General features: G+C 41.1%; 1 protein-coding gene and 2 long non-coding RNA genes across 3 annotated transcripts in view, besides 1 other annotated feature; 1 reads left to right on the plus strand and 2 right to left on the minus strand.

The window, feature by feature from the left end:
- Positions 1-1,769: 1,769 nt before the first annotated feature.
- Positions 1,770-6,476: a mobile genetic element.
- Positions 6,477-8,216: 1,740 nt separating this feature from the next.
- Positions 8,217-8,957, minus strand: lncRNA:CR46075 (long non-coding RNA:CR46075). Its single transcript, NR_133106.1, has 2 exons — positions 8,858-8,957; positions 8,217-8,780 (listed from the first exon to the last, which is right to left on the minus strand). It is a non-coding gene; the product is annotated as a long non-coding RNA:CR46075 (long non-coding RNA).
- Positions 8,958-9,190: 233 nt separating this feature from the next.
- The window catches only part of jing, a 119,787-nt gene continuing 110,127 nt past the window's right edge, over positions 9,191-18,850 (plus strand). The window contains exon 1 of the mRNA NM_001103730.2: positions 9,191-10,873. Within this exon, the coding sequence (NP_001097200.1) occupies positions 10,224-10,873 (650 nt within the window). The 5' untranslated portion in view covers positions 9,191-10,223. The remainder of the gene's footprint in view (positions 10,874-18,850) is intronic.
- On the minus strand, positions 16,080-17,480 carry lncRNA:CR45127 (long non-coding RNA:CR45127). The gene is made up of 2 exons (NR_124443.1): positions 16,877-17,480; positions 16,080-16,652 (listed from the first exon to the last, which is right to left on the minus strand). It is a non-coding gene; the product is annotated as a long non-coding RNA:CR45127 (long non-coding RNA).

Below are 18,850 nucleotides of genomic sequence, written 5' to 3' on the forward strand. Positions count from 1 at the left end.
CGGTTCCTAAAAACTGACCTCACTTATAAAAATGGGTCAAGAAAAAAAAAACGGAGCTGGACAAGGCGTATGATCGCGCTAGATGTCCAACCCTTTTCTATTGTTGAAGATATGGGATTCTGCGATTTGATTCGAAAGCTAGACCCGAGTAAAACCGATCTCAGGAATGTAGTTCTTCCACGTGAATATGAAGGTTTAAGTTACGGTGACAATGTATCCATTACTACTGATTGTTGGCCCTCGCGTGCTAATAAGACCAATTTATTAACAAATGCTATGAACTTAAATCAGCAGTTTTGTCGACGCAAAAACTTGTAGATGCAACTAACCACTGCGCTGGTAATATTGCGAACTCACTCAGCGCCGTTTTGAATGAGTGGAACCTTTTAAATAAGGTAGTAACGATTGTAACAGACAACGACGCGTATATGAAAAAAGCGTGCGAATTAATGAAAATTAAACATTTACCATGTGTCTCGCATACTATTAATCTATTAGTGCACGATCTCCTGAAAATAGATTCTATGGTGCCCTTACTAGGAAAGGGTAAGAGAATCGTATCGTTTTTCAAATCAAGTTCAATCGCAACAGAGAAACTTAAAAATGCACAAACTTCTGAAAGATGCTATGCACTTATACAAGAAGTTCCAACGCGTTTTAATAGCGCGTACTGTACGATTCAACGGATTATTTTAGTAAATGACTCCATTTCTGCCGTGCTTTTTTTGTTTACATCGAAATCAGAGCAAGCCGCGAAAGCTTTGGAGATGGAGTTATTTTCAAGTTTGTCCCGAGTTCCCTCCACACGAAACGAAAATTTCAAATAAAGTTCACTCAAACAGAGCAGACTCAATAATGCTCTTGAGGACGTATTTTGAGAGACCTAATGAGCCGGAGGATAAGGACCCCCTTGCTTATTGGATGGTAAGTACATCATTTTTACTTTTTAAATTAAATATTTATGAATTTATCCCTTTTCAGGCAAACAGTGAGAGTCTGAAGCCAAAAACCAAACTTTGTAAAAAGTACTGAAAGAACCTTCAGTGAAGCTGGTCAGATTGTATCTGACCGCAAAGCATCGCTTAAACCAAAAGAAGTAGACATGCTACTTTTTGTGAACAAAAACCAGAAACAATGATCTCTTGTTGTGTTATTATAAATATAAAAATATATATTCATATATATATATATATATATATATTCTATATATTCTAATAACAAAGTTTTTTTTTTAATATATATATATATTCTATATATATATATTATATATTATATATATATAATATATATATATATATATATATATATTATTATATTATATATATATATATATTCATATTTTGTTATTACTATATAGTAATAGTTTGAATTGAAGCAAATAAAACGTTTATGTTTTTGTTTAAAAAATGCATTTTAATTCCTTTGCAGGCCCTTCTGGGTCCTTTTTTTTATTCTGCAAGGGTATATAAACTTTGGTTCACGTTAAATTATAGTTCCATTTTTGTTTTAAACTATCGATGTTTTCTTAGAAAACCATCGATATTTGGCACTATCGATAGTTTTTCAGCTCTACAACCGACCGCTGCCGGCTGCGAAGTGATCAATAAGAAGCAGACGCCCACTTTATATAGGACCCGGCTCTGCTTAGTGTGCCCGTCGTCAGCGTGGTATTTGCCTGCATAAGTGGGCCAGAATGATTTGTCCAGAGTGACCCTTCCGTCTGTAGCTGATGGTACGCGCGCTCAAATATTTAAATTTGAATTTTTTTTTTTTTTTTTTTTTTTTTTATTTTACTTTGCTTTTATTTATTGAATCTTCTTGTATAAGAACTAACAATAAGTTTAAAAATCTTAACTATAACAAGTATTTTTTGAACAGTTGTATTATTTTTCCAACTGTTCTATGTTTAAACGGCCCTAATAATTTATTCGCTGGGTTGGTAGGTCCTTTCGCCGGAGACGGGAACGGCTGCTGAGCTGGATTAGACCTCGCGCTAGGTGGTTGGGGTGCGTGTGAAGCTTGCTATGGTATTTTTCCTTAAGTTCCGTGATTGCGTTGGTAACTGATGGGATATTTAAGTCTCTTTGGATGTTTTCACTCCGAACGTACCACGGTGCCCCAGTGATGGTTCTCAGAATCTTTGATTGTGCTCGCTGAATGATGTCAATATTGCTGTTGCTGGCATTGCCCCATAACTGTGAGCCATAGGTCCAGATTGGTTTCAATATAGAATTGTAGAGCAAGACCTTGTGATCTAGGCTGAGCGGAGAACCAGAGTTGATGAGCCAGTGTAAGTTGTTGGCTTTGAGTTTAAGTTGGGTTTTTTTGGCTTCAATGTGCCTGCGCCATGTGAGTCTTCTGTCAAGGTGTACTCCTAGGTACGCTACCTCGTCTGCTTTCGGGAGTGGTATGCTGTTCAACAAGAGCGGAGGACAGTCTTGTCTGTTTAGCGTAAACGTCACGTGCTTGCATTTTTGCTCGTTTACTTTTATTCGCCAGTCAGAGAGCCACTTCTCAATGTCGGTGAGGTACAGTGCCAACTGTGCTGTAGCTTGGATAGGGGATCTTGAACGGCTAAGGATAGCTGTATCGTCGGCAAATGTGGATACCGTTAAGCGACTATTTGTAGGGATGTCGGCTGTATAGATGAGGTATAAGGTTGGCCCAAGAACGCTGCCTTGCGGGACTCCAGCCTCAATTGTATGAACAGTGGAAGTGGCATTGTTGCACCGCACTGCAAACTTTCTGTCATAGAGGTAAGACTTTAGAAGTTTGTGTGTGCTTTCGGGTAGGGATGTTTTAATTTTAAACATTAGGCCGTCGAGCCAGACTTTGTCGAATGCTTGGGATACGTCTAAAAATACTGCTGTACAGTATTCGCGATGTTCAAATGCAGTTCTTATTTCCGTTGTAATACGATTCACCTGTTCAATGGTTCCGTGGCTTTCGCGAAATCCAAATTGGTGGGCTGGGATTATATTGTGGTATATCAGATGTTGATTAAGTCGGATCAGCAGGCATTTTTCGAATAGTTTCGAAATGCATGAGAGTAGACTTATTGGTCTGTAAGATGAAGCGACTGTGTGGTTCTTACCAGGCTTTGGAATCATTATGATCTTCATCATCTTCCATCGTTGTGGAAAGTAACCAAGTTTGGTGATGGCATTAAAGAGCTTGGTTATGAAGCGAACTGCAGAATGTGGCAGCTGGATGATCATTTCCGGTGTTATAAGGTCGTAGCCGGGGGATTTTTTCGGGCTGAGATTGTCTTTGATTATTTTAGTTATTTCTTTAGGACGAAACACAATTGGGGTGTGTTGCTGATGGCGGTTTACGGGATAGGACGGTAGCGCGAATGTGCTAGTAGCCTGGTTTGGCGTGAACACATTTTGTAGGTGAGCGGCAAATGTGTTGGCTCTGTCTTCATCACTACGGGCCCAGCCACCTGATGAATTCCTTATCGGCAAAACGGTTTCAGTCGGTGGGCGAAGAGTTGAGTGGGCTCGCCACAGTGACTTTTGTTTTGTGCCTGTTGGTGTGAGTTGCTCTATGTATCGGCGCTGATCGTCGTCCTCTTCTTGTTTCAGAGCGTTGGCCAGTTTCCGTGTGGCTACTTTTAGCTTTTGTTTTGCAGTTGGGGATCTGGAAGATTGCCATTCTCTGCGTAAGCGACGTTTTACGTGGACGAGTTGCTCGATTTGTACGTTGGTCTTTTTTGAATTAATTGTATTATTTGTTATTTTGGGTGTTGCAGTAAGAGCTGCTGCAGTAAGGATGGATTGCAATGCACACGTGCAGCTCTCTATATCAGATTCAGTATTGAGTTTTGGGCTTAGCTCAATATGTGAACTAATATATTTTTTATACCTGAGCCAGTTTGTTTTACTAGAGGTCAATCTGGTTGGTGGTTTCACGTTTTCTGCGTATCGGCGGAGGTGAATTAGTACAGGCGAGTGATCAGATGAGAGATCCGGCAGACATTCAGCTTTAACCAAACTGCGGGAAATATTTTTCGTAACTGCGAAGTCGATCAGGTCTGGCAGCTTATTGAGGTCTGATGGCCAGTATGTAGGACTCCCGGGGGAAACATGGTCAAGTTTATTAGTGGCTTTTATTATCGTCTTATAAAGCTGTTTTCCTTTTGGGTTCACAAGTCGCGATCCCCAGTGAGTATGTTTAGCGTTGTAGTCGCCTGCTGCAATGAAGTGTGGCCCTAGTGCTTGGAAGAAATCCAGGAATTGAGCTTCTAATACTGTGAAACGGGGGGGGCAGTATACGGCCGCTAGTGTAAGGAGAGTGTTGTCATCCAGCTGAATGTTGATAGATGTGGCCTGAAGATGATTTTCCGCAAATTCTTTGTAAAAGTGGTGCTTCATACGGTTCTTTATGAGTATGGCGGTGCCACCGTGTGCTTTTCCGTCGGGATGATTTGTACCGTAGAAATGGTAGTCTCTTATTTGAAAATTGTATTTGCTTGTGAGATGAGTTTCCGAAAGAAGCATTACGTCGATATGCTTCTCATGTAGGAATTGAGCTAGCTCAAGTTTGCGCTGTGAAACGCCATTGGCGTTCCACGTAGCTATGCGTAAGGTAGCCATTATTTATTTGATTGTTGGGCTACAAGCATTTGTATCAAAAGGTTTTGATTACGCATCATGTCTTGAATGGTGGTCTTCATAAATGTCATAAATTCCATCATGCTCTGTTGTAAGGCTTGCATCATAGCTTCAGTTTTTGTTTCCTGCTGCGCAGCTGGGTGATAGTTTTGTTGTGTGTCTAATTTTGTGTGCACTTCATGTGGAGTTCGGGAGTTTTGGGTTGGAGGCGTCATACCTGATTTTAAAACGTTAGCAAATGTTGTCTTGTTAGTGTTGAATGTAGGCCAGGGAGCGAAACTAGCTGCTTTCGAGAAAATTACTTCAGGATTTGTCTCTGATGGTATCAGGGTAGCTGATCCTTGGTGTGCCCGCGCCGTGTTCATTCTTTTGTGAAGACGGTTTTTCAGCTCTTTGTAGATTGGACAGCCTCTGTAGTTTGCTGTGTGATTGCCCCCACAGTTATTGCATTTTTTCTCGCATGCATTTTCTTTGTTAATTTGACACTGTTTGGAGTCGTGGAGATCTCCACAGACTACGCACACCGGGCGAAGTGTACAATATGACCTCGTGTGGCCATACTCTTGGCAGTTTGTACATTGTACAGGAGCGTTGCGTTTGTGCGGCTCTTCTACCGTGATCCTACGGTGCAAAAGGAGCTGGAGTTTGTAAATTGGGTGAACCTCGTTTTTTCTAGGAGGCTTGTTTTCTGGTTCAAGCTCAATCTTGAAGAGTGGTTGGGGCTGCCTGTTTCTGTTTTTGATATTGAACACGTTTTTGGCGTAAAATCCCTTTTCCTTTAGCGCCTCAGTTATCTCTTCGGGCGTAACATCAGACTCAATGCCCTTCAGGACTACTTGCAGGCCCTTGCTGCTTTTAAGCTGGTAGGTGTAGAAGCCTATTTTTTGTGCGGTAAAATAGTTTGTGACTTTTCTGTAGTCGTCCTCCGTTTTCGTCTGAAGTTTGATTTCGTTGATAGTACCTCTTACGAGGGGAATTATATGAAAGCTATCTTTCCCAATAAGGCCAATCAAAGTATTTACAAGACGGCTTGTGCTCCTCTCGCGGATGTATATTGGCGGAGGCTTTGTTTTCTTCGGTTCGATATCAACGGATCCCAGCGGCACGTCCTCAGCGGTATCTACCAGCAAGGCAAATCTGTTGGTATTTGCAGGGGCTACATTTTTGATCAAGGTAGAGTTGTCGCGTGTATTTTTCGGCTTGTTTCCCAAATCTGAATTTTCCGGGCTGAGCTTTCGCTTTATTGTAATGTAGCGGTCCATTCCAGTCTGCCAGGTCGACCCAGCTTTTTTGTTTACGTTTTCGTTTTGTTTTGCTGGCAGTGCAGCAGTACCGTTTATTGCTAGCGGTTTTGCTTTCGCTGACTTAGTCAGACCGTGAGCGGGTGCAGCCGATGACGAGGCAGAGCGGGCTGCCGGTCCCTCTCCAGCTGTTGTTGTTGGAGGTAGCGGGGCTTCTGTCGGAGCCAATAGAGCGGGAGAGCAGGAGCGGGCTCTTTCTTGATTTGTTGGTAGAAGAAGGTTTCCTGGGCTATGGGTTATTGACCGCTCGATGTCTGCGTTTGGGATTGTCGGTGAGACGTAGGAGAAGTACGCGTTGTTGCGCTGAATTGAGAGTCGGCGTTCGTCATGCTCGCGCTGACGCTGGGCGCGAGTGTCATTCTGACTCATAGTTTTATTATTTAAGATAACAATTCACTATGTATTTAAGCGATCTTGCATCGCATAGAGCGTCTCTTTCGCTTTCAGATTTTTTATTTAGTTTATTTTATTTGGCGTTCACTTCACTCAAAACAACCGATTTTGTGCGGAGCACGATAAAAACGTCTTCACACGTCGGCGATCGAATTGTATTTTGATTCCTTTTTATTATTTCATCGTTACTTTTCCTCCTTCATATTCTTCGCTTAGTTCTATACTTATTTCATATTTCTTATTTATATTTATATTTAATTTAGTATACGTTAATTATATATTTCTTATATTTCATATTTCTTATTTATATTCATATTTACTTTAGTATACGTTAATTATATTTTTCCTTCCTCATATTTCTAATATATATTAATATATATTCTTATTCTTAATATATATTAACATATATTCTTATTCTTAATATATATTAATATATATTCTTATTCTTAATAATATTAATCATAAATATTATTCGGTCACTGTTACCGCTAATAAAAATTGATCCCAATATCAATTTTCTTTTTTTTTATTAAATAATAATGTAAAGGAATCCATAAGTACAATTTCCCCTTCACTATTCACAGATTTTTACATCCTTGCCCACGCATTTCCGAGAAGAATCTAAATTGGCTTTTTTAACAATAACCTTTAAAAAAAATGAAACATTTCTTGAAAGTCTTTGATTTAAAATAAAAAGGTAAAAAATACACCCTGAGACATAAAAAGTATATAAAGAAATATGTTGTTATGCTTTAAAAAGTTTCTCCACATTTTATGGTGAGCACATAGTGTTAAACGATATGGAAAAATAAATTAAGATCAATAAATTAAAAATGAAAAATATGTAATCAAATTTTTCTTTTTCTTGTTTGATCAATCCATGCAGCTAAACATTTTAAATAAATAAGCTTTTTAAATGCCTTTTCAAACGTGCGGAAAACCTTTTTTAAAGTCGTATTAATACACATTAAATTGGAGTCGAACGGAAAATATTTAGCATGGAGTTGATGTGAAAAATTTATTTAACATAAAGGTTTCTGTCTTCGTTTATGCGTTCGGAAGTTTTAGATATGTGATTATTTATGAGTCTATTTTTTTATCGTAATTAAACTGACTTTGCGTTGGTTAACCAATTTTCCCGTTGATGGTCAAGGAACATCATGCAGTTCGCTATCAATTTTAAACTGGTTTGATTCCTTACTTAGTTTACATGCCCACTTATGTAATTTTGGAATTATCTATAAAAATACTGAAAAGGCATAACTGTTTATTTGGACGTAATCGCTGACAAAAGCTGTATGCTGTGGCAATCTGAGCTTTACACTGAGAGCATTTAAAAGACCCATAATTTTTTTTTAATTGTGATGGGCTCCAGTATAATTGCCAGCTTAGATATTTTATTGAGGAAATGTTTGATTATATTTTATTTTTATATTTAATAATTTAATTTAATATTATCTACACATATGTATATGCATCTACAAAAATATTCAGCGAAGTATGAATGCAGCATTATGGTTGTTTTTCTCTCAATTGTCTCAATCCTATTTTCACTCTCTCTCTCCGTTTGCTGCAGTTTAATAGCTTTCCGGAAAATGCAGCGCAAAATGCGAACGCAAGCTTATAAACTTATTTAACTTGTCACTCTTACGCAGTGTATTTTTGCATTTACAATGGTTGAGTGAGCTATTTTTTGCAGAGCTTTTGTGAGCTAAAACATTTTGATTGTATTAGATGCATTCCTCGGAAATGAATTCATTCACTTAATTAAAGTGATCCCAAGTATGTGCAGTGTAAAACGTTCAATAGGAACAAACATTTTATTGGTAGAGTAAAACTGGACACCAAACGAGTTTTGTCGCACTCGCACACACCCGCAAAATTCTCGCGTAAACATGTCTTCTTTGTCCCTCCTGTTTTTGCAGTCTCCCTCAGTTGCATCGCACAGACGTACGTACCATTGCTTGTAGCGTAATAAAAGCACGTGTTGTGTTTGATTCCTCGCTCCCTCCCTTTCTTTGGTCTTTAAAAACAGTTGCGACTTTAGATTGTGTTTGTGAGAGAGCTGGTCTGGCTGCCTTGCTGTTTTGTTATTGTTTGGTTTTTGCCATAACTTTGTTTACTTTTATCTTTTTTTATACAAGACTCGTGTTTTTTTTGTTTTTGTTCTTGACTTTTTTGGCCTTATTAAGTGTGGGCCAAAACAGATACATATAGCCAAGGTATTGGTTATGGGTGCATATTCTCCACACATCTGTATTTAGCTTCAAATTCGAGCTCAAGTTCCCATATAACCATGCTCGCTTGGATGAACCGGTTTTGAGTTTTATCGAACCGCAGGAACCTCTTGTATTCTGATTAGTTCCCACACATATCAACAGGTAGCTGCAGCTTGGGTCGCTTGTGTGTGAGCGAACTTGCCACCGCGGACACATCGGAAGTTGCTGCCCATCTAGCCAGCCGCCAAATGCTGAAATTCAAATACGGAATCTCTGAACTTCCCCAGAAGTTCAAATGCACACACTCACACACACAGAAAGAACTCACATTGTAGCGCAACAAGCTCCCCACGCGACCCTCTCTCTTGGTCCCGCTCTCGAAAACCTGCTGCCGCTGCACAGAAATCAAAAGTGAACACACTGCACGCGGCCCTTTCTTCTCCTCTTCACCCTCAGCTCGTCGGAGAGCCCCTATTAAAACGAACGGCAGTTCGTTGCCTTCGTTCTTGCTTCGCGTGCTTCGTATCTTGATTTGTGCCCGGTTCTAGTTGGCTAAGCCATTCGGCTGGCACTCGGTCCGCCGCCTCGCTTCTCGTCGGCTACCTCTTCGGGTGGGGCCGCAGCGCTCGGTCCACTCCCACTCCACTTGGCCCCACTCGTCAGTCAGTCGGCAGGCAGAGCAAGAGCAGCCCGCAGCTTTTTCGTGGGGAGATCGCAGTTTTTCGCTTGCCAATCGATGGCGTTTCGGAATTCTTAGCTTGCAGTGCAGCGCTTCTTAGACTTTGTTTAATTTGGTTATACTGCAATTGGCGGCTATTAAGAGCAGTGACCACTACATTAATTATGAATGGTACGCGCGGCAGACAAGTTGGCCCCGCGATAAGTAAATCGCTAGTTTGCTGAGGCACATTGGAATGCATTTGATTAGATTGCGATGTGTTTGTTCGCCCGTCATTGTTGTCAATAAACAAAAGCTGGCTCGCAGTCACAGCGACTAGGAGGTTAACCTGACTTACCCGTTTCGGTTTTGAATTCGGTTTCATTGTCGCTTTCTTGAACTTGCGAGCACCGCGTGGCCAATCTTGCAGAATGAATTTCGGGTGTGCACCGGAAACAACCGACAGTGAAATAACTACTGGCCATTCACAAATCCATAAAGCACAGTGTAACACTTTGTAACGGATCGCAAATCCAACCACCCCACGCAAATCAAAACCGAACCCGCGACGTCGATTAATTTTATGATGATCAAGTAGTTTCTCGTTGAAATATCAATCGAATTGAAAAATGTGTGTCATAAGTGCAGAAGTGAAGTGCAGCTTAATGCCAAAAGTCATACAAGTGCAATTGATTTAAATGAATTTTTGTTTAATTTGTATAAATATTTTTACTTCTCGTAACTCGATAGTCCGACCCACGAAAGTCGTAAAATGCAAGTTCATGGCGATATATATATACCAATTTGTGCAAACTGATGGGGAAAATCGGAATGGTAACACCATTTAAGGGCAGTGCGGCTAAAAATTGCTGACGAGCAACTTTCAGATTAATGCAATTCAAATTGGCTTTCCGTCGACTAACAATAAGCCGTTGGGAATAGCAGATGTGTGCTAAAGCAGATCCAGAGTTCTGGCAGCAGTTAACACCAATTAAAAGCGTCGTTATAGCAATAGTGCAGCAAACATAGAGGGAAAATGTCAGTCACTCAGCCAAAGGATACGGCATTAAAGACCAAGGAGTCGGCAGCTGAAGTAGCAGCCCCTCTGGCCCCACTCTCTGTCAAAACAGCAGGAGCAACGGGACGGAAAACTTTAACCTCCAGCGCGGCTTTGTCACTGTTTGATCAGCTGAAAAATAGCGTCAATACAAACAGTTTGACAATTGGCGCCGGCGTCGGCAACAACAGTAGCCCAGAAGCCACACCACCTATAACAGCACCAGCCAGTACAACCACCGCCTCCCCGATACTTACTCCCAAAAGCCCACCACCCACACCACCCATCAACAAAAGCCCGTCTCTGTCCTCCAATATTGAACTGAAGCCCCCGGCCAAACCCGCTCGGCCCTTTACCTCGCCCAGCACTATTGGAATCGTGCAGGGTACCAAACGGGGGGTGGGCGGAGTTTTTGGCGGGTTTGGAGCCCAAGCCGCCAAATTGGATATAAACGCATTGCGATCTCAGCTCTACCAGGGCGCCAGGAAGACTGCAACAACATCTCGAGTGGGAGTCGGCAAAACAACAACGGTGGCAACAGCCCCAAGAACAACTGGAGGAGAACGTGGCACAAAGGGGTCCAAGAAGAGATGTCTAGATCGGTACGACTCGTCGGAGTCATCAGACAGGTGAGTGCATGTCGTGGGCACACTACTGAAGTTTGGCATTTTGCAGCGATAGGGAAGTACGTTGCTCTTCGACAGTTCTAAATTCTAGTCGTAATTTGAGATTTTTTGAGGTTTATTTAAATGCAAAGGCAGGCACGATGGTCGTATCTAATTTATGAAATATATTGAAAACTTAAAATTTTTAAGGAACACAATAAGACTTATTTAACAATAATAAAAAATAAACTTTTTGCATAAACACCTTTAGTATACGCCATAAAGACATTCAATAGCAGCTTACCCCGTCCCCTTTTCATCGACGTATTTAATGGCATCATTAAGCGTCTTAACAATGCAAGCTGCCAAATGTATTTCTTAGATGCACTGCCTAACTATAAAGGGAAATGCAAAAGTGTATCTGCGAACCGGCTGGCTGTGCCAAGTCTGAGCCAAAGAAAATTCTCTAAATATACACGCGCGCTGTACTGCCAAAAAGTGATCCAAAAGTGTGATCCGTAAGACACAAATAGAATGCAGCCCATCCCAATCATGATAAACGTATGAACCAAATCTGCAATGCTCAGCGAGATCTGGAAAAAGCTAATAGCCGATTGAGCTGAATTTATCTGACAGGTAATCGTTCCGATAATTGTACAGAACAGCAAAGTGCCAGTCTTGTAAGGGGCCTACGAGGCACGTGCCTCATAGATTGCAAATTTATGGCTTACAGATACATTTGTATCTACTCAAATGGGCAGCCACAAAACCTCTTGCCGCAATGCCAACTAATTTCCGCTCATTAAAAATGCGCAGCACAGTAGAGGCAGCAGTGGAATGGAAACAAAGGAAGAGCAAAGGCCGCAACGAACTGCAGGCATTTGTATCTGGCAGATACGCACAACATGCGTTCATTTATCAGCCGCAAATGGCGGCTGATGCGCCGCAGTAGCAGAGCTGCTGATTTTCCATGCGGCGCGTGGGCGGTTGAGCAAACGAAAACAGCTTCCTGGCTGCATCGATGTAGATATAGATGCAGATACGAGTCCGAAACCGAAACCACCCCCTCGGGGAAATTAATCTTGAATATGGACGGTGCTCTCTGCCGATCTGCTGCACAATTGTCGATTATGTTTAAGTTATGTTTCGGTTTTCAGAAATGGTTCTGATTCCATACATATCTTCTAAACGCCAATGTGGCATTTGTGTCTGGTTTCGCAGCAGCATGTTTCAAATGTTTTGTGGGGAGCGTTTTGTCAATTGGCTTGGCCTTATCACCGTCCTCGTATCACCTCCCCAAGATCGCGTTCCCTCGTTGACTGGTGAGCGATTTCGGCGTTGCTTCTTTCTCTTCGTTGGCAGTCGGAAATCATTTAAACTTTTGGTCGTTGAACTCCTTTTGATTTATTTATTTTGTTTGTTTCTGTTTCTGTTTTTCTTCCCTTTTTGGTTTTTGTGTGTGTGTACTTTTTTGTCGCCGCCAAAAAGCACTGCATTTTGTTGTAGCTTTGTGTTTGGCTCGGTTTTTATTTCGATTTCGTTACGTTTTGTCCGAATCTTTGCACTGAATCTTTCCAGAGCTGTGCGCCTAAAATTTGAATCTTGTCAAAATGCTGATTTTTTAAACTAAACTCTCTCGTTGGCTGGCTCATTTTAACGTGTTCCTAAACCACAAAAAACAATCCCACTTCCACTGAGCGTAGTCATTAAAATGTATTTATTTTCGAAAAGCAAAACAAAAACCAAAACATGTGCACGTATGCATTTGAGTATAACCAGCGAGTAACATCCGCAGCTTCGAAGCGGAGGCATTTAACTTTAATTGTCGCTCATAAAGCTGAAACACAACTGCAAGAGTAACTGCCTACTTCAGCAACGCAATTGTTGGCTGCTGCAACTGCTGGCGTCGTCTTTGCTTTTTGCAGTGTCGCCGGACTGAGCGAGTGTGTGTGTGTGCTATTGATTTTGTCGACTTTGGTCTTACAGGTTTTCCACGTTTTTCCACATATTTCCACGAGACCCCGAGAGCGACCCACTGCTCCAATGGCGCGAGTCTTTGCCCATGCCTTTGCTTTTGCTTTGCTTTGCTGATTGTGGGCTGTTGCTGGTGCTCTTGCTGTTGCTGTTGCTGTTGCACTTTTCGCCAAGTCATGCAAGGCGGTCAGCGGGTGGCAGGGGACGACAATCACCCTGAGATATTGTGTAATCGCCCACGTTGATTTATCTCGTTTAAGTGACTCCGAAACGGCAGCACTGCAACAGCAACAGCATCAGCAATTGCAGTTGCAATGACAGCGGCAACATCGCGCGATGACATCGAAAGTGTAATATAATAAGTTGCAATTGCCAGTGTGTGTATCTCCGTTTGTTGCCGCGGGTCGTGCACTCAGAGAGGTCGTGCTTCCGATGCTATTTGCCATGTCTTGGCATAACCACTTGCAAGCTCCTTTTTGGCCTTTTATCAATTTGAGCCTGGCAAGTTGTGAGGGTTGTTGTTTTGATGATGGTAAACGCGCTCGATTTCCGAAATATAAACTTATAAAAATATAAGTCGCTTGAAACTACCGCTTAGTGGGCGGTAATCGGGAAAGCAATCTTGATTCATCGTAATACTGACTCTTTCATAGACTGACAAAGAAATGTTCTTTCCAGGAGGTTGACATATGTATAGATACCTTTAGCAGATTTCATAAATATTAAAATAACATCTGTTCCTTACTTTCGCATCGGTAAGGAAATAAACATATAGTCCATGTCTGTTTGAAATTTTTAAATTGAAATTTATGTTCAGTGCCAGTTGCAAATATAAAGTTCGTGTACCAATTCGTTCTTTAAATGTCGGCCATATCCACTGTATTGACGCTAGGAGATTAGGCTGAAGATAAAGTTCGTTGTCTTGCAACTGAAAAGCCGAAAAAGACTCGATGAGTAAGTGGAAGAAAATGAAGTACCGTAAACATGTAGTGTTGGTTGAATGAAAAACCTTTTGAACATAAATCAAAATACGTTTTGGTCGCTCTGCTATTTGCATGTAACATATACCCACAGGTATATGTTATTCGAGGCAATCGTCTTTAGAAATCGCGTGTTTTTTTTATAAGTGTACACTGTGTTTTGATGCTTTAGTGTTTTCTTGGCAGATTTTGTATACGACTGCTGCAGTCTTTCGCGTGTTGGTTCTCTGGCGGGATTCCCGGTCTTCTGCTTGTTTGTACATATATATGCGAACCCCCTTTTCTCCTCTTACATTCTGTCCTTGTCGCTGCTGTCCTCCTGCTGTCTTCCCTTTTCGTTTTTGTTTTCCACTTGCGTGCTGCATTCCGCTGATGTCGGTGTCGTTTATCGAGAGTTTGTTGCGATGCCCAACATCAGGGGCCAAATTTCCATTGACTTCGATAAGCGGTATAATTTCTAAAAAGATGAGTTCAATAGACAAAATAAGAATATGTACGACCAGAAATAAGTGAGGTGTATTGTTATTAATACATACATATATAATCAAGTAAAAGCCCTCTTGATCATGGCACACCTAAATTCGTATTCTTTTTGCTTGCAACAACCATCCGTGCCCCCGCATGAGTGAGTGAGTGGTTGTGTGAAAAGCAGTTTAAACACGAAATTAGAGCCTCTCCGAGGTTCCCGATTCTCCCCGAAGGGAGCGCATTAAGTCGTAATAAATGCTGCCTGGTTGCATGCTTTGTACATTGACCTCAAAACGGAGCAAAGCCGCCGTGTGCGCGCCCCTTCCCCCTGCCACGCCTCTTTGGGCTGTATCTCTTCAGCTGGGATGCTGTTCCCTGGTTGTTGGCATTGTTTTTGTTGTTCTAGTTGTTGTTCGTGCACATTTTGCTAAATAGCTTCTATTTACGTTCCATGGAAAATGCAATTCGCAATTGTAGAATGCAGACTCTTTTCGCCGTTTGCAGTTGTTTTCCCTGCTCGCACGCTACTTTGTCTCTACAAACAATGGCTATATGGCTGGAGGAGGGGGTGGTGACGGCGGGCGGACTAGTTGCAGTACGTGCGCGACTTTTCGGGGCCATAAATCAAAAAGGCAAAACCCGAACCGGTCTCAAGCAGGGATTTTTTGGCTGAAGTCGGGGTTGGGGGAGTGAAAACAGCTATTAGGAAAAATTAGGCGAATGAAATGGCGGAAAAAGTGTGAAATAGCAGGGATTTAGGGACACATTTTTTTCCGCCCCTCAACTTTCGTAAGTTGAAGTGTGCGATTACACTAATACTATTTTGAGTTTTTCCGTACCCAATGTCGTACAAAATATTTAAATTATATATGAAAATAATGTATATGTATTCGTGCCTAGTTATGGATAGAAGAAATCATATCCGACCGATGTAGATCTAGGCATCTCTGACCGTACAAATATAAATTTGTCCGCATGAATATTAAAATTACGAATCTCAGTGTTCCTAAAGCCCTCGTTAGTTCATCTTTTTACCTATCACAAATCCTGCAAAACTCTTCTGCTTGTAGTCTAGAAACTTTAAATTTACAATTCTTGAATCTATCGATATGCAAATAACATGTCAAATCACAAATAAATTATATCATATTAAAATTTTTAAATAGTTTTAGTGCTTCACAAATAGAGTTCGTCGGACTGAATCTTAATTCCAATTAATAAATCTCACTCTTCAGTAGATTATTCAACACTTTAATTAGGGCTGTCGAGACAGGAAGTGCCATCCAGACGGCTGAAAGTGCCGAGACTCCACGGGCTCGCAATCCCTCCCCAAATATTCCATTCAGGGTCTGCCCCAGAGCACATTTGTGCAACAGATGCATAATTTATGCATCGCTTACACATCTCATGTGCAAATCGACGCGCCAGAATCATAGTGTACAAGCCCCGTTGGAAAGAAAACCAACAAACCGACAACTTAATGGCATTCTAATGCCGGCCACCAAAATCAAAATCATATTAGCCAAATGCCTGGATGCAGCGGCGCCCGCTGATGCCGTGCCCGATTTTGCATCTATTTCCTGAGCGCACTTTTGGGCCAGCCATCAGCCAACATCACATACACTGGAACGTGGCGAATTTTCATTAATTATAACGTCAGGCGGCGCGCGATGGACAGGCGTCGTTTGCTCCCCCTTTTCGCCCTTGCCCATTGGCCCTTTGGTATACACTTACAGAAGGACTTCACTAAACATATAATTTAAATATTTTGTAATCCATTCTGTGAAAAAACGAAATGAAAAACATTTGATTTTATAAATATCGAATTTTACAATCATTATGATACAAGTTTGGGAATTAGTCTATTTTTAATTCTTTAATTAGCTGGCATACATGTCTGAAATGTATACTGTTATTAGTAAGAACCGATTCAAGAGCTCACAGAAACCAGCAAAATTCAAAAATTACGTATTCGGTTGCTTTACAGCTTTATGTGTGAGTGTAGTGTGTACTTCCGTTCAGACACAAGGCATGCCTCCCTGATTGTAGCGTACAGCTGAAACAACAGCAGCAAACCAGTGCATCACATCGAAAAGGTAACTCCAGCCCCAGCCCCATCTATCCCCACTGACATCACTGGTCAGACAGGCATCCACAGAACCAACTGACGGCCATTTCAGACTCTGGCTTTTTTCGAGCTGTGTCCAAGCGAAAATTAGTCATTAACTTTTTAAGCATCGGCTGGACAAACATGGCGTATGAGTGATGTGCCATGGTGGTCATGCGGTGATAAGCCCAACAACTGCACTCAATTCTGTGGTTCATGTGGCAATTATTGTGGCGCTGCACTGGTGATGCCAAGGACTATCTGTGAAAAGTATCTGTACGCAATAACATTGGAAAAGCCATCGTTAGAATATACAGCAGAAATTTACAATTAAAGAACGTTTGTGTAGAAGATGCATCACTAGGATAGTTAATTTGAATTCAATGCTGTGAACTCAGATTACTTTCTATCAACACTTTGTAACAAATTTGTAACACATTGTACCAAATTCAGAAATCAAAAAAACCGAATCCGAAGGCTTTTGATATGGTTCCTTACCTTGTCGTTTTGCAGTTTTGTTCTAACGCGTTCCTCCAGCTTCCACTTCTCGCTTTTCCCTCTTGACATTGACCTTGGGATGTGCCCTGCTCCACTTCGAAGCTCAACCGAAACTCAAACATAAACACACAATAAGAAGCTTTTAAAAGGAAAAGTGTAACTAAATGGCTCGATTCGAGTTGCAAAACCCTGAAGAAAGTACAAGTCACAAAGCTAATTAAAGGAAATAAAAAGAGCTGACGAGCGGAAAATGCGTACAGAAAAAGTGAATGAAGTATGCGTCGTTCAAAGTTCGTTAGAAGTCGGAAACAGAAAAAAGCAATAGCAATAACTGGGTTCCGAGCAGACAATGCAGAAAACTCTGGGAGTGATTTGGGGCATAAAAGAGGAGGGAAGTGTGTGGCATTAAACCATTAGACCATCATAATCGGCTTAAAAAGTGTCAGCCTGACATCTGATCAATGTGAATTGAATTGACAATCGAAGCTGAAATTTGTACGGTCGTTCGTGGACTTTATTGGCGATGTTATGCTCGTTGTGGTGCTCGACCATTGTTTGGTTCATTGATTAGACATGAAATGTTGTGTCAAAATATATTAATTAATATATATCCACAGCCAATGTCGCATAAATTGTGTGAAGCTGTGTACGCTTTTATTTGCGTTCACGCGTGCAATTAGTTTGCGGTTAGGAAGGGCAAAGAGTTTGTGATTCTAATTAGCTAAAATAAAATCAAATTGAACGCAAAAAGACTTTATTTTAAAATAAAATTATATCAAATTGCATGGCTCACCACGACCAGGGGCAGTGCGAGAAAAAGCCAAACCAAATGGTCATTAAAAGTAAATTAATATGATAGGGAGTGACGCAAGGTGGTTCACCGCTTATTTTATTTAAACAGTCCTGAAACCTAGCGGTGGTCATATTAATTGGTAACCTTTTTGAATAAAAACCCAGTCACATTTCACAAGATTAACGAGCTTGTAGGAGAATCTTAGCTAAGCCTCTTTAGTCCTCGATTTTATAGTTCGCGACGTTTATACGGGCGGACAGACGGACTTCGTTAGAACGTCAGCTTTACGGTAAATATCTTAAAGGTTGTGAACCAGATTAGTATTAGTATTATTTAAGTCAATTAGAAGAAACGCAAACTTTTAAGTAAATACAGAATCTGCAGTCAGGAAAAATATTTATATACCATATAATTGGTTATTTTCTTTTTTTTTTTTTTATGAAAAACTGTTATGTTAGGTCTGCCGCTTTTCACCGCACTAATTTTTGACTTTGATGTTGTTCATTAGAAATTCAATTTGCCATTTTGCCTTTTCCGCCACAGCAAGCAGCAAAAACAATAAAGGTTGCATCAGTGCAAACGAAGCGTTGCAATTACCGCACTCCAAAATGAAAAATCCACGTCTTTAATGGCGATCGCCGTGGACATAACTGCTGTTGTTGTCCATTTTTTTTTTTTACTTTTTTACCAATGAAGCACAAACGCTTGTGCAAGTAAACTATGCTTCATACCGAATACAATCCTGTTAATTTTGTAGCAATTAGTGTCTAGTCAAGAATTCAAAACTTGTGCAAGCTAAAAGCGCCTAGTCCTTTCTGCATTTGCTGCTTTCTTCTACAAGAATCTTCCCTTAATACCTTGTTTCTGCTATTTGTCTACCACGTCCCTGCATTTCGCGCGCTGTTATCAACACGCGATTTTTGGCACTTTTCGTTTTATTTTCATTTTAAGAAGATGTCGCCATCGAAGCGAAGCGCCGAAGACGGCGACTATCGTGCTGAGCTGTCCTTGTCCTTGCGCTGTTGTTCCTGCGAGTTCCTTGCTGTTTTGGGCGATGGTGCTGTCTATATGTATATGTATATGCCTGTCTCATTTTCATGGGCCATTTACGTAGACAAAGACGTGCGGCATGTTTGTGTATCCGTAAGATACATTTTCGGTTTGGCTTGGTTCCGTCTGAC

The sequence above is a fragment of the Drosophila melanogaster genome, chromosome 2R, assembly GCF_000001215.4.
Source record: "Drosophila melanogaster chromosome 2R".
Lineage (NCBI taxonomy): Eukaryota > Metazoa > Arthropoda > Insecta > Diptera > Drosophilidae > Drosophila > Drosophila melanogaster.